This window comes from Neofelis nebulosa, chromosome 8, assembly GCF_028018385.1.
Source record: "Neofelis nebulosa isolate mNeoNeb1 chromosome 8, mNeoNeb1.pri, whole genome shotgun sequence".
NCBI classification, from domain to species: domain Eukaryota; kingdom Metazoa; phylum Chordata; class Mammalia; order Carnivora; family Felidae; genus Neofelis; species Neofelis nebulosa.
The window spans coordinates 97264641-97280914 of NC_080789.1; the positions used below are offsets into that span (position 1 = coordinate 97264641).

The 16274-nt window shown below is 37.7% G+C and overlaps 1 protein-coding gene and 1 non-coding gene across 2 annotated transcripts; both read left to right on the top strand.

Annotated features, from left to right (window-relative positions):
• Positions 1–1008: 1008 nt before the first annotated feature.
• LOC131484049 (taste receptor type 2 member 8-like) lies at positions 1009–1938 on the top strand. Its single transcript, XM_058682326.1, has one exon. The coding sequence runs from the start codon at positions 1009–1011 to the stop codon at positions 1936–1938; it is 930 nt and encodes a 309-aa protein (XP_058538309.1).
• Positions 1939–2775: 837 nt separating this feature from the next.
• LOC131484152 (U6 spliceosomal RNA) lies at positions 2776–2880 on the top strand. The gene has a single exon (XR_009248063.1). It is a non-coding gene; the product is annotated as a U6 spliceosomal RNA (small nuclear RNA).
• Positions 2881–16274: the final 13394 nt, after the last annotated feature.

Genomic DNA, 16274 nt, shown 5'->3' on the forward strand with positions numbered 1-16274 from the left:
TTGTTTACCTTGAGAACATGTATGTAACGGATTGTATCTGTTTGCACTATACAAAAGGGTGAGATTTCTTTCTGTTTTTGTAAATTTCCTGTGCGATGATGCATCAGATTCTGGTTTAATGCTTTGTCCGATAATGAAACTCTTTTCTTTCTCTGCTTCCTTGGCAGAGAGGTTTTCTGCGTTAGCAGGAGATTTTGCTTTTAATTTTATTTCCCCAACAGCTGGCAGGCTCATGTCCCTGTGCTCGGCAACCCATCACCCCAACCCCTTCTATGAGCGGCTCGCCGCCCGCGATTGATCTGGGCAGAGATTCGATGGCAGGACCACTCCTGGGAGACTCAGGCCACGTCTGATGGGCGCCATGGACTTGCAAATTCCCACCGATTTTCTTGAACCTCTCTTAGGATAGCTCCGCTACCCAAGGTCTACCTCCTTTCCTTCCTTCTCCTTCCACAGAACTCAGACTTGCATATAGTAGAACAACTCCCCCAACCTTCTCCTGCTCACTCCTTCGTTTCCCATCGGGGCATTTCCCCTGGTAATTTGCTTGCCTCTCAGAGCACCCAGACGGAGTCACCATATTTTTTAGATTGGGTTTTCAGGTTTCTAGCTCATAAGTGAGGTGAGTGAATCAAAAACGTCTAAATCTTAAAAGAAAAAAAGATGTTGTAAAAAATATGTAAAAATCAAGCTCTGGTTTGTGTTTTAACAAACCAGGATTCAAATCTTAATGAATAGCTTTGCATACAAATTACAAGCAGTGCGACAGCAGCAGGTAATATGCTATTTGCCTTGAAAAATCAGTAGCTGGGATCTTGAGAGGAATAAAGGTAGTTTTCCAAAAGATGACTAAGACTTTGGGAGCATCCTGGAGGCAATCTTCTCTTTGCCAGCGGATATCAAAGTACAGGAAAAAGAAACTTATTGAACGTTAAAGCTTTGGATCCATAAATCCATAACACTTAATTCACAAATCAGAGGAGTATTGAAGCTTGACTATCAGCGGGCATGGCAAGCATATTGAAGAATGTATTTATGATACTGTTTGCTGGAGAATTCATAATGGGGATTCTGGGAAATGGATTCATTATATTGGTTAACTGTATTGACTGGATCAGGAACTGGAAATTCTTCGTAATTGACTTTATTAGTACCTGCCTAGCTATTTCCAGAATAGTTCTGTTGTGCATAATAATTTTAGGCATAGGTGTAGATGTACCTTGTGAAGAAATATGGAACAAGAATAATCAACTAATAAGTTTTGAAATCCTCTGGACAGGATCCAATTATTTCTGCACAACCTGTACCACCTGCCTCAGTGTCTTCTATTTCTTCAAGATAGCCAACTTTTCCAACCCTATTTTCCTCTGGATAAAATGGAGAATTCACAAAGTGCTTCTCATTATTGTACTGGCTGCAGTCTTCTCTTTCTGCTTGTCTCTTCCCTTTAAGGATACAGTGTTTATGAGTCTGATCAAAAACCAGGTAAACGCGGAAAGAAATCGGACAGTGAGTTTCACAATGAGAACATATGAGTTATTTTTGTCTCATATGCTCCTGAACATAATGTTAATCATCCCCTTTGCAGTGTCTCTGGCTTCCTTTGTCCTTTTGATCCGTTCCTTATGGAGCCACACCAGGCAGGTGAAGGACACAGGTGGGGATCCTATCACAAAAGTTCACGTGAGAGCCATGAAGTCTATGATTTCATTCCTACTCTTCTTCTTTATGTACTATTTGAGCACTATTATGATGAATTTGGCCTATGTCATCCTAGATAGTTTGGTGGCAAAGATTTTTGCTAATACACTAGTATTTTTATATCCATCTGGCCATACATTTCTTCTGATTTTATGGACCAGCAAATTGAAACAGGCTTCTCTCTGTGTCCTGAAGAAGCTGAAGTGCCTGCATCTAAGGAAACCCACACACCCATAAAACATGCCTGAAATGACTGCGATTTTGTCAAGAGTGAAGATAATGAATAGAACTCCATGTACGTTTCCTTCCTCTCCACTTCCTTTATTCTGTTTTGCGACAAGGTCATTGAATCTTACTGAAAACATCTGCCTCGAATAAGTTAAAAGAAAAAGATTTTGCTGTGTGTCCATCAGAATAGTGATGATGTAATTAATTGTAAAATTAGAATATATCACCAAGGCAATGGGAATTTGATGAGAGACAAGAAAAGACTCGGGAAGACAGAAATTTACTTGTGGCTAGATTACAACTGTACAAAATTAAGTGTAGCAAGTCTCAGAGACAGAAAACCCCCAGAATTCATGAAATGAATATTTGGACATCCTAAAACCTTATTACCTGTGGCTGGTGGCTAACCATGACTTAAAGTGGTATTTGGGAAAGGATGAACATAGAATGAACTGACATGATGAAGTTTTGGTGATGCAGCCACAGCATGTGCCTAGAAGTCCTGTTGGAGAGCCCATGAGAACCCTACTATTTCTTAAACATATGCCAAAGTTGGGGGCACCTGAGTGTCTCAGTCGTTAAGCGTCTGACTTCAGCTCAGGTCATGATCTCATGGTCCATGGGTTTGAGTCCCACGTCAGGCTCTGTGCTGACAGCTCGGACCCCAAGCCTGCTTCAGATTCCATGTCTCCCTCACTCTCTTCCCCGCTCCTGCTTATGCTCTATCTCTCTCTGTCTCTCAAAAGTAAATAAAACGTTAAAAATTTTTAAAAATATATGGCAAAGGTGGTTTCAAACAAATAAATGAATAAGAGGGAAAAACACAAGGCTTAGAAAATACAAGGTGTGTTCACTTGGGCAGCACATTTACTAGAAATTGGAATGATACAGAGATTAGCATGGCCCCTACCCAAGGTTGATCCACACATTCACGAAGCACTCCGTATTTTTTTAAAACTTCTTTCATTTGTACTGTTCATTCAAATAAAATAGCTTGGTGCCTCTTACCCCCCCAAAATACAAGACTCAAAGTCTAGGGTACTATAGAGGTTATTTTGTATGAAAAAAAAAATACAGAAAACACAATGCAGAATAGTTTTATATTTTTCTTATTCCCCAGGTATAGTGCCAGTTTCGGTACCAATTATTACTCATTAATTCTGGGTTATAAGGAATCTCATGTTTTGACAGAGGTTGCTTGCTGCCCCCAACCCCCAGTAAATAAAAATTTATTTTATTTATTTCACCTTTCTCTCTCATAGATGCTCTAGTTTTTAAGCAACAGGATTTAAGTTTGCTGTTTGACTTTCCATTGGTGTATGAGAAAAAACGTATTTATTTTTTTAAAAAATAAGTTGTTTTAAAGGCCTATAGAATATATCATAGAAAAAGAATAGGGTAGAACTGATTGTTTTTTTAAATGGAGATGTAACTGACATGTAACTGACATGTGTAAGTCTGAGGTATACAAAGTGTTGGTTGGATACATTTATATATTGCAATATGATTACCACTGTGGCATTAGCTAACACCTCTATCATGCTACATAATTATCAGTTCTTTTTGGTGTGTTGAGAGCAATTCAGATCTACTCTCTTAGCAAATTTGAAGTTTATAAATTATGCTGTTGGCTATAATCACTATGTCGTACATTAGACTTCCAGAACTTATTTATCTACTAGCTGTAACTTTGTACTCCTAAACAACATCTCCCCAGTATCCTCAACCCCAGCCCCTCTTTTCGCATGTTCATCTTTTTTAGATTCCACATATAACTAACATACAGTATTTGTCTTTCTCTGCCTGACTTATTTTACTTAGCATAATAAGTGATCACTTGCTTTTGGTTCCTTCCTTGGGCAGTTTAATTTAGGTATGGGATGCCTACATTTTAAGAGGGTAGAATATTTGAAAAGCTTTGTCTAGGTGAGATATAAATGCACCTTATTTTCAAAAAGTTGGACTTCAGTAGCATGAAAGCAGAAAGCAAATTTATTCTTTCCCCCATGGCCCCTACAACCCTATTTTGTTGAGTTCTTCTTTTGCCAGGATAAAACCTTAGGCAGATCCTACAGCAGCTATAGTCACTCACGCATACGTCGCGTCCAATCCAGACCAAAACCAAAGTTTAAATCTGTCATTTAATATCAAACTTTTCTTACTTACCTTTTTCAGGTCCTATTCAAGCCTGAACACCTGATGTGGGAAAGGTTGTTTCATTGCTGATTCTTGTTCTTCTCCCCAGCATTCCTGCCGCTTTTGGTTTCTTTATGATTGCAACAAAGTTAAACAGCCAGTGTCCCCCTCGGGTTCTCTTTTGGCTAAAGAAAGCTGTCAATCATACCAGATATTTTAATGCAGACTCATTTTTTTGTAGGCATCTATGTCAGGGGTCCCCAAGGCCACCCTTATGTTTAATGACTCAGAATGCTCAGGGACCTCAGAAAAAGCTATTATAGTCACAGTTACACTTTATTACGGTGCTCAGCAAAACAAAAAACAAAAAACAAAAATCAAAAGCATTGATAGATGAATAATTGCATATGCTATGTTACTCCAATACAGATATAATGTCTGAAACAGTAGCTAGAAACTGGTTGAGAGACTGTGGATGTCTTTTGTAGCAGCCTAAGTTAGGAGTTTGATCCTGAGAATTGTAATTTTTCCTGTGGTATACGAATCAAACAGCATTTGAAAGTTTGAAGCATTGATCTTTATTGTTCCAATCTATAACTTTCTCCAATATATCTAGCTGTGGAGTTTGCTTATTTGTTTTTTTTTTTAATTTTTATTATTGCTATAATTATGGGTGTTCTCTTTCTATTAAAGCCTCAAGAATGTCCTCAGTTTAGCCCTTGGAATACCCTTTCAATCCAGAGTTTTATTTGGCTAAGAGTTTTCCCCCATTATTTGATTATTTCTTCTCATTTATCTTCTTGTATTTTTAAAATACCAGCAGATAGACCTTTATATTATATTATTATTTTACAAGTGTCCTCATCAGGACAAATATCCTGTCAGAATTTTTCTTTCTTATTTCTTCTGAAACATTTTACACAAATTATTAGGCTGGAACTTCCAGCTCACTAATTTGATATTCAGAAGAGTCTCTTCTCTAATTCAGCACGACTATACTAATAATTAAAGAGACAGATGTGATTTTAAGTTCCAAGGATTCTGTTTGCCATTTTACTATGCGATAATATTATCAATATATAGTTATGAAAGCCTATCAAATTCCTCTGATCTACCAACAGTGCTGGGTGTTATATTGATTTAGTATTCTGTGTCCTTTGCATTCCCTGCATTTTCTTGAAGGTTTGTTCTTTTGTGTGTTCAAGCTAGTATTTCTCTTTCATTGGTTTGATTTGCCTCAATGTGAATGTTTAATATCTATACGTGCGGGTGAAATCAGTGGGCAAGATTTAGCTCAAGTATGTGATTTTCATTGTTGTTTTTTGTGTGTTTGTTTTTGTTTTGTTTCTTGTCTTGACTAATATACTTATACTTTCAACTATTGTGTCTCTAATTTTCCACACTTAGAACCTTCAGCAACATTACACCTTTGTGTTCCCATCCAGCACATTTGATTTTATGCCCTTAATCTAGGATATGCCTTGGTAGGTAGAGGGAACTAAAGTCAATTTTCTCACTCCAAGTTAAAGTCACCAGTTGCCTAAAGACCAGAGCATCATGGGTAGGAGACCCTGGGTCTGGTAATTATGTTGGACAAGGAAGTGGAGCTATGACTTTGCAGAATTTTTGTGGGGGCAAATGGACTGCTTGTTTTGGGGAAAATGGCGTCCTTTACAACTTGAAAGAAACTGAGATACTGCACAATTTTTCTTGATTTAGTTATTGGTCTTGTCATAAACCTTATCCCTTTTCTAACAAGACTATTTAACTGTTTCTTATGAACCCATAAGACTCCCTTATTAATTATGAATATTATCTCTGTGTGTCACAAATGTTGCAAATATTTTCCAATAAGTTATTTCTTTTTAAAAATTTTGCATATGGTATTATTTTTCGTGGAATTATTTTACCGTCCTATGTGCTAAATTTCTCCCTTGTTTCTTTTATGGTTCTGAGATTTTGTTCTTTATATTTTTCTTAATTGAGTATAATTAATATGCAGTGTTATATTCGTTTCAGGTGTACAATATAATGATTCAGTATTTCTATACATTATTCAGTGCTCATCACCCTAAGTGTCCTCTTAATCCTCTATTTCATTCATTCCCTACCAACCTCCCCAGTTCTGGAATTTTGAATTCAGCTCATAAGAGGACTTTCACATTCAATTTTTTTTTTAATTTTTTTTTTAACGTTTATTCATTTTTGAGACAGAGAGAGACAGAGCATGAATGGGGGAAGGTCAGAGAGGGAGGGAGACACAGAATCTGAAACAGGCTCCAGGCTCTGAGCCGTCAGCACAGAGCCCGACGTGGGGCTCAAACTCACAGACCACGAGATCATGACCTGAGCCGAAGTCGGCCGCTTAACCGACTGAGCCACCCAGACACCCCTTTCACATTCAATTTTTAAAAAATATCTCCCTAATTTGTTTGGTTTTTTTTTTGTTAGTTTTTTTGTTTTTTGTTTTTTTTTTGTCTTGTATGCATGTTTTTTAACTGTTATATCTTCAGTCGAACTCCTAGTTACTTTCATATACTTTGTGAGGTAGGGAATCTGACTAGTTTGAATGGACGGCCAATAAACTTTTAAGTAATGTACCTTTATGTAAAGGTAGCAAACTCCAATGTCCACAGCGGCCAGGAATGGTATAAATGTGTGAAGACATTGGTAGTTAGAGCTAACCGTGATGAACTTTTGTATGTGTTCCTCATAATTATGTTCAAATTTATTTTTTAAACAGTCACTGTCAGATCAGTCTGCCAATGTGTGGCCTCTCATTCTTCTTCAGTTTCTTATCTATTCTGCAACATTTACTCTTCTAAGGGATTTTCAGCATCAACTTCTCAAATCCCATAAAATATACTGTTGGGATTCTTACTAGACTTGCACTGAACTTATAGATTTCTCTAAAACATATTGAATTTCCTTCTCTTTTAAAAAAATGTTTATTATTTTGGAGACAGAGAGAGAGAGAGAGTGGGCAGAAGCTGGGGAGGGGAGAGAGAGAGGGGGACAGAGGATCCAAAGAGGGCTCTGCACTGCCAGGAGAGAGCCTGGCATGGGGCTCAAACTTGAGAGCTCATGAGATTGTGACCTGAGCTGAAGTCGGACACTTAACCGACCAAGCCACCCAGGCAACCCTGCATTTCCTTCTAAGAATATAACATCCAAATTAGTTTCCATAAACCCTCTTTTAGGTTATTTAATAACATTTCACAGTTATTCTTTCCTTTTAGGTGTTCTGCTTTTTTTTTTTTTTTTTTTATTGACTCTATTCCTAAGTCTCTTTTAAGTGTCCCAGCTAATTTTAAATATGATTTTTTTGTACTGTATTGTACTTGAGATGAGAAAAATAAAACTTTTGTTTAGAAAGCTGTTGTTAATAGATCTGTGCAGTTTGATGAGCTAATAAAGAAAGGCAAAATAGTATTTACCTGGAACTAAGTTCCAAGTTATCACAATAGTGGAAATCGTGGGGGAAAGAGTTTGGAAGTAAAGAGATATTAAAGATTTTCTGTCTGGAAGGAGAAGAGTATAGATGTTGATCAATATTCCATTGGTGACTATGAATGAATTTTTGAATATGAATTAATAACTTCTAAAGTAAGTTAAAAAGCAAATGATAACTGAGATTCATTCATTCATTCATTCATTCATTTTTATAGGAAACAGGAAATGTGCTTGCAACTCCAACATAAAAAGAATTGGTGAAAATACATAAGAAAATCACTAACACTCCTCAAATAAACAAGTTATGAATATGAACAGATACTTCACGATGGAAAAACACCATGTTCCACTTCCCAAATTAAGTATTTTTTATTAACTAATGGTAGTAACTTTGCACAGGCCAATAACAATTTGGATTGAAAAACATGCATCAGGGGCGCCTGGGTGGCTCAGGCGGTTAAGTATCCATCGACTCTTGATTTAGGCTCAGGTCATGATCTCACACTTCCAGAGTTTGAGCCCGGCATTGGGCTCAGCACATCGGGCCAGCGGAGCCTGTGTGGGATTCTCTCTGTCCCTCTCTCTCTGCCCCTCCCCTGCTTGTGTTTTCTCTCTCTTTCTCTCTGTGTGTCTCTCTCAAAATAAAGATTTAAAAAGAAAAGAAAATATGCATCAGAGAATGTAAAAATGCTTATACATTTAAAATCATAATCTCACGGGCTGAAGTTTCATCTAAGAGTAATATTTACATATACTTAGATAAACATTGCCGTACTGTACATAACAGAGAAAATAAAGTAGAACAAGAAGGAGATAAAAGTACCCTCATAATAAGGGATTACTTGAAATAAAAGTGTTACAGGTCCTGATGTAACGTTAGTAGGCTCTTAGAATAATTGTTGTGGACAATTTATAAAACTCATAAAAGGCCTTAGCTTCTAAAGCTAGTAATTAAAAAGTAGACCTCAGCATTACAAAAATAGTATGATTATAATTGTGTATAATGATAACTCATGAGTAGCTAAATATTAAAATAGTGGAAGGAAATCAGTATAAATATTAACACATGATTGGTATTTTAATTTTTATCTACTTTTATATATGTCTAAAACTTTCTATGATTGTGTTTATTCTAATCCAGCAAATTTTATTGTTTACTACTTGTCAGGTTTTGCATTTACTGAGAGGATTTTGACAGTGAAACATCAGAATTTTGCTTCTATACAAAAAATGACAGCCCACAAAACAGTAATAATAAAGCACAAAATATACTATAATTAGAGAGATACAGGATGGAAAAAAAAAAAAAGGCACCAAATCCAATTTTAGATGAAGAGGATGATTTTTTGAAAAGTCAATTTCTTTTTTTTTAATGTATGTTTATTTTTGAGAAAGAGAGAGAGAGAGAGAGAGAGAGACCGAGTGGGGGAGGGGCAGAGAGAGAGAGGGAGACACAGAATCCGAAGCAGGCTCCAGGCTCATCTGCACAGAGCCCCACGCGGAGCTGGAACTCACGAACTGTGAGATCATGACCTGAGCCAAAGTGGGACGCTCAACCAACTGAGCCAACCAGGCACCTCAAGAGGGACATTTTTCTAGAAGCAACTGTATCTAAAACAATATTTGCAAGAGTCAGAAGAGGGATGAGTGCCAGGAATAAAGCATGAAAGTATGGATGCATTTGGACTTTATCCTGAAAATAGCGGTCAGGTTTTCGCTAAAGAAGACCATATACACACTTGAAGGAAAGGATTGCTATAAACGGATAAGACTGTAAGTCGAGTGAATGATAAGGAGACTATTCTTCCAGGCTGTGGCAAAAATGATGAGAGTCTGAACTAAGATAGTTGCCACAGGCTTGGCGAAAAAGGATAGATTTGAGAGCTATTAAGAGCATGAAATTAACTGGTTTTGGTAGCGAGTAACAGTGAACTCAGCTTGGCATAGATTTCCGGCTTCTGTGACTAGATGATCTGCAAAGGACTAGGAGCCATAATTGCAGAACTGATATTGGATTTGTCTGAGAAATTAAGAACTAGCCTTTGTGAATTCTCCCTAGTCTATGGAATGACTAATCCAACATAAAACAATAGAATAGAGAAAGAGATTTATTTTGGGTACACTGGAGGGTGGAGGGAGAAAAAGAGGTGTCATTAATCCCCTAAACTCTTATTTCATCCCTGGTCCTCAGGGCATGAAATACGTTCCTTCGAACGTATTTTGGTACCAACAAACAGGATGGTGAAACTCTCCTTGGACCATGTGTAGATTGTTGGTGGGCCCTCCTTTATGGTAGATTTGTCTGTGTTTAGAAGGTGAAGTGCTAAGGTTCAATTAGTCCCAGAGCATCCTCCAACTAGCAAACTAGCTAACTAACTAGCATCTTCTTTGCACGACTATATTTACACGTCCCTGTCCCCAGGGCAGGATCTCCTCCCTTGGGTTAGTTATGTCATTATTTGAATCTTTCTACTATTAGTTTTCTTGAAAGACCCAGTCAGAAAAGTGGGGGGTGGGAATGATATCTAACTACTTTGGGTTCAACCGCATTGAAGACATTAATAAATCAAATTATTTTTTCTTGTTGAATTCAAATGATCAGAACAGATATCCCTCAGGTGTTTTGTACTTAAAGCAGAAATATACACAATAGATAATCCTAAAGATAGATATACATTTTAAGCATTTGTGCCAAGATGCAGTAATCTTCATATCCTCCGGAAAAATTTCCATGCTTTAGCGAACATTTCCCCTTTTTTCCCTTGTCCCCCTACTCGCTCAAGGATAAAAAAAAATTGAAGATTCTTCTACACTCTCAAGAAGGCTTTTGAAGAGGGGTGCCTGGGTGGCTCAGTCAGTTAAGCAGCCGACTTCAGCTCAGGTCATGATCTCGCGGTTCGTGAGTTCAAGCCCTGCGTCAGGCTCTGTGCTGATGGCTCAGAGCCTGGAGCCTGCCTCTGATTCTGTGTCTCCCTTTCTCTCTGACCCTCCTCCGTTCATGCTCTGTTTCTCTTTGTCTCAAAAATAAATAAACGTTAAAAAAAAAAAATTAAAAAAAAAAAAGAAGGCTTTTGAAGAAATTAGAGAAGTTCAGTTTGGGCATGTATAGTTTGGAGTATGTGTGTTTCATTCCAAGAGATGACCGGAAAGGCCTACGTTTCCTTGGGAATTATGATACCAAGGTTAGATTTCTATGTTGCTTGCCAAGTTTTCTGAAAATTACACAACCTGTGTTTTACTCTGTAATGCAGTGACCTGCACGATGAGTGTATAGTAATCAGAAATGTAGGGATTGCTAGCTTTACCTGCATGTGGAGGTATTTTAACGTGGTGAAAATTAGTGTTGGGGGTATTAAAAAGAAAACCACAGGTCCAAAATGGTATGTCACTTGGGTTAAGGTCCCAAGTCAATAAACCAAGACTTAATACCTAACCTAACTGTAGTTTCAACCCACCCTAAAACCTTTAACCAATCAAAATGGAATCTCCTGATCAGCCCTAGGAAGTTTACTGATAGCGCCCTTCCATTCCCCTTAGGAGGGTGACCTTGCCTAAAACAATGGATCTTTGTTAAAATCTTCCTTTTTTCCACTTCCTCTCTACCTTTAAAAACATTTCCTTTTTTGTAACCCTTTGGAGCTCCCCGCTACTTGCTAGGTGGGATGCTGTTTGATTCATGAATTGATTAATAAAGCCAATTCAATTTTTAAGTTTTACTCACTCGGTTGAATTTTTGTCATTTGACGGAGGTACCTATTTCACAATTTAGACTTGCAAACCAAAGGAAGCAGCTCCTTGAAAGAGGAGAGGGATTTTTATTCAAAAGAGTGAAAGTTAATCCGTGCCTTTATTTACATATTAGCAAATGAGAACCTGGTCTTTCAACCATCTCTCTACACAGGCTATTTACAGTTTCTGGCTGACATCTGGACCAAGACTGGAAGTCCTCAGCAGAGCTGGTTGGAAATGTTCAATGGCTGTTACAGAGAGTGATTCCACAGCTGCATTGCACGTTACTAGGCTGCATAGCAAAAAAGAGCCACGGTAAAAAACAAATAGGATACTATTGCCTAATTAAACATAAACTCCGTACCGTTATCTAGTAAATCATATGGGTATCAGTCAACAAACTGCAGATTAGAGTCTTCCATTTGCAGCCATGTTGAATACATTGGAGAAAGTTCCCATGGGTGTAACAAGTGGGACATAATGGGTATTTTAAGGAATTGGATTCATTGGACTCGCAAGTAACATTTTCTGGCTTAGAAACCAGAAGTTATGCTTGGTTGCGTTTATAAACTTCTTAGTTCGGACTTTGCTAGGATTAGTCGGTTGTGGCTAACAGTTGTCAATTTGTGTTCAGTGCCGTTGTATGGGAAACTCCCTGATACTATGGAAAGAAGCCATGTCCTAACTAGTATCTGGATACTACCCAACCTCTTGAACACTTGTTTTGCTACTTGTCCTGATGTCTTTTTTTTTTTTCCTTCCTGAATGCCTATTTCTCTGATTCACTTTCCCTTTGGCTAAAATGGAGCATTAATGAGGTCGTTTTCATGCTTCTGCTGGTATCTACAACCTTCCTGTTCATGAGCTTCCCTTTGCTACATAGTTTTGATGTCTTCTGATATCATCTCCGAAAACAATAACAGAGAGAGAGAGAGAGAGAGAGAGAGAGACTGTGGGTGCACTTGTGAGTGAGGGAGGGGCAGAGAGAGAGAAAGAGAACCCCAAGCAGGCTCCACACTGTCAGCACAGAGCCAGATGCAGGTTTCAAACCCACAGACCGTGAGATCATGGGAGACTATGAGCCAAAATCAAGAGTTGGCCTCTCAACCAACTGAGCCACCCAGGCGCCCCCAAGTAACTTTTATTTAAATAATTAGTATGCCAAAGTGGCACATTGTGGGGTGGCCTGCTTTGGCCCCGACAGGTTCCTCTGTCCTGTCTCCCTTTCCTTGATTTTCTTTTTTTCTGCTGCTTGTTCCTTGTGGAAATACATGAAGCACATTTAACTCATCAGGGATTCCAGAGGCTCCAGCATGGAGGCCTATTTCAGAGTGATAACAACTGTGTTTTAATTTCTTGTGTTCTTTGCGCTGCATCAATTTACCTTTTTCATGACACTTGTAGGAGTATTTTTGGTTACAGAACAAGCTGGCTTGGTTTGGATGTTTGGTTACATGATAAGAATTCTATAACTTTCAGGTCGCTCACGTCGTGATTTTTGGAAACAGCCAACGGAGGAAATTCTTCTTGGGGATTCTTTGGCACTTGAAGCATTATCTGAAAGGAAAGGCACTTTCAGCTACACAGGTCGGCCTGTGAGAGAAGGCGGCAAGAAGTCTGTGTGATCTTCCTTGATTCACCGGATTCTTCCTTTCGTATCTATACTGTGTCACTGAGTATCATTTCAACTCTTCCTAGATGTGGACCCATTTCACCTTTATGGTTCTGAAGCAATTTCAGGAACTGAGGACGAGAGACGATGAATTATAATGAAAGATGCCTCCGCTGCTCTTATCACTTAGGAAATTCCAAGAGTTTTGGGAACTGTGTGCCAAGAACCATGGATGAAAGACCAAAAGACATATTTATCTTAAATTATATTACAGTACTTTTATATTTTTGGAAGTACATCTTCAGTGCAAATTCAAATAAACCCAACCTGAAACCCCTCCAGAAATAATTACTTTTCATAGTTTTGTGTATCTAGTGTTTCCTTATGCAGACTCCAGCAAATACATTTTTTTAAACTTTTATTAAAACTTAAAAAAATATTTATTTATATTTGAGAGAAAGAGACAGAGCACAAGCGGCGGAGGGGGAGAGAGGGAAGGAGACACAGAATCCGAAGCAGGCTCCAGGCTCTGAGCTGTCAGCACAGAGCCCCATGAAGGGCTTGAACTCACAGACTGTGAGATGGTGACCTGAGCTGAGGTCCGATGCTTAACCAACTGAGCCACCCAGGAGCCCCACAAGCAAATACATTTTTGTTTTCCAACATTTTTGCAAGAAAGCTAAATGAAATAATTATCTTATATTCCCCCTCTTCTCCCACACACTTACTAGAAAAAATAAATAGGCATAGTATTATGCTACAGTTTGTGTTTTATCAAAAATTTTAGCATCTAACCAAAACAGGTATTTCTGGATACTGGCATAGTTCATAGAATTCTTGTTGTTATTAATAAAATTTTGGGTGGGAGGAAGGGGAGGGTGGGTGATGGGTATTGAAGAGGGCATCTTTTGAGATGAGCACTGGGTGTTGTATAGAAACCAATTTGACAATAATTTCATATATTAAAAGAAAAAGAATAAAGATATGTTGCAAACAGAAAAAAAATTTCATAGCACTTATATTAATACTATAATTGTAAATGATGTTTGAGTGGAATTTTTGTTTACCAACCAAGAAATGTTCCACCATCAAGGTCCCTTGAATCTCTTAATGTTCTTCTTCTTTTTTTTTTTTTTTTAGCTTTTCTTAATATTTATTTATTAATTTTTGAGCATGGGGAGGGGCAGAGAGAGAGAATCCCAAGCAGCCTCCACACTCAGCCTGGAGCCCGATGCGGGGCTTCATCTCACGATGGTAAGGTTATGACCTGAGCTGAAATCAAGAGTTGGATGCTTAACTGCCTGAGCCACCCAGATGCCCTGAATCTATGAATGTTCTTAATTCCCAATGAAAAAAGGACAGTTTAAATTATGACCTAATATATTTGACCTTGTCAAATAATGTAGGAAGCATTCCCATGTGTTAATCACTCTTCTGTACCTGAAAAGGACAGGATTCAGAGTTTGGCAAACACCTGGAGGTTCAGGGGGAGTGGCAGGCTTGGAGAGGTTCCAGAAGCTTGCACCTTTTCCTGCATACCTTGCCCTATCTTGCCCTATGCATCTCTTCCGTCTGGCTGTTTCTGAGGCATATCCTTTTATAATAAATTGATAATGTAGTAAGTAAAATGTTTCTCTGAGTTCTGTGAGCTGCTTAGGAAATTAAGCAAACCCAAAGAGGGATCTCCGATTTATAGTTAGTTCAGAGGTACAGGTAACAGCCTGAGTTAGTGACTGGCATCTGAAATGGGGGCAGAGGGGCGCAGTCATGCAGGACTGAGCCCTTAACCTGTGGAGTCTGATGCTATCTCCCAGTAAATAATGTCAGAACTGAGTTGAATGGTAGAACTGTTGATGTCTGGAGACCTTCTTGTTCTGAGACCTTCTCAGAACAAGTCCATCCTGGTACTAAGAGCATCCCCATAGAGCCCTGGTAATATCAGAACAGTTATAAATATTTGTCAATAGATTAATTGTTTTCATATTAAGTGTGCCTTGGAAATTTTCCTGGTAATTCATATATAATTTTATATAGAACAGAATGTGGGTATAATAAGTTTGAGTCCTGTGTCTTAACTGTGGGTACTTTGATTCATCTAAAAACCAAATCATAACTTGTAGCAATGCTAACTAAAAACAAATTCTCTACTCTTCAGATTTGATTTTGCTTAAAAACCTTTATGGGATTAGTAGTGATGTCCCTCTAATTTGTGATATTAGTAATTTGTGTCTTTGCTTTCTTTTCTTTGTTAGTTTAAGAAGCTTATCAACTTTATTGACCGTTCAAAGAAGCAGCTTTTTGTTTTATTGATATTTGCCCACTGATTTCCTGTTTTAAATTTCATCATTTTCTGATCAAAGTCTTATTATTTCTTTTCTTTTGTTTATAGGATTGAATTTGTTCTTCTTTTTCTCATTTCCTCAGGTGGAGGCTTAGTTGATCAATTTTAGATCTTTCTTCTTTTCTAATATATGCATTCAATGCTATACATTTCCCTCTACGCTCTGCTTTCCCTGCATCCCTTAAATTTTGAAAAGTTGTGTTTTCATTTTTATTTAGTTCAAAGTATTTTAAATTTCTCTTGAGATTATTTCTTTGAGCTTTAGACACATTTAGAAATGTGTTGTTTAATCTCCCTCTTTGGGGATTTTCCAGTTATCTTTCTCTTATTGACTATTAATCCCATTCTGGTCTGAAGGCAGATATTGTATGACTTCTATTCTTTAGATTGTGAAGGTGCACTTTGTGGCCCAGAGGGTGGTCTATTTTGATGAATATTCCAGGTGAGCTTGAGAAAAATGTATAACCTACTGTTGTTCGATGAAGAGTCTATATATTTCAATTATATCCTGTTGATCGATGGTGTTATTGAGTTCAACTATGTCCTCACAGATTTTATGCCTTCTAGATTGGTCCATCTTTACTGAAGACTGTTGGAGTATCGAACTATTATTGTGTATTCATCCATCTGTTTCTCCTCGCAGGTCTATCAGCATTTGCCTCGTGTAGTTTGATGCTCTATTTTTGGGCATTAAAGTGTTAAGGATTATTATGTCTCTTTGGAGACTGACCCCTTTATCATTATTTAATGATCTTCCTGATAACTTTCCTTGCTTTGAAAACAGACCAGACTTCAGTACGGCTATTTCTGTTTTCTTTGGATTAGTGTTAGCTTGGTATATTTTTCTCTATTCACTTACATTTAATCTATATGTGTCTTTATATTTAAAGTGGTTTTTTTTTTTTTTTAGACAAACATATTTTAGGTTTTTTAAATCTAATCTAACAGTCTCTATCTTTTAGGTGGTACATTTAGATGATTAACATTCAAAATGATTATCGATACTGTTGGATAATATCTATTATATTTATTACTCCTTTCTATTTGTTGCCCTTGCTCTTTATTCTTATATTT

What these genes read in the sequence shown, in the direction of transcription:
- LOC131484049 (XM_058682326.1), top strand. Translation starts at nt 1,009, where the DNA reads ATGGCAAGCATATTGAAGAATGTATTTATGATACTGTTTGCTGGAGAA.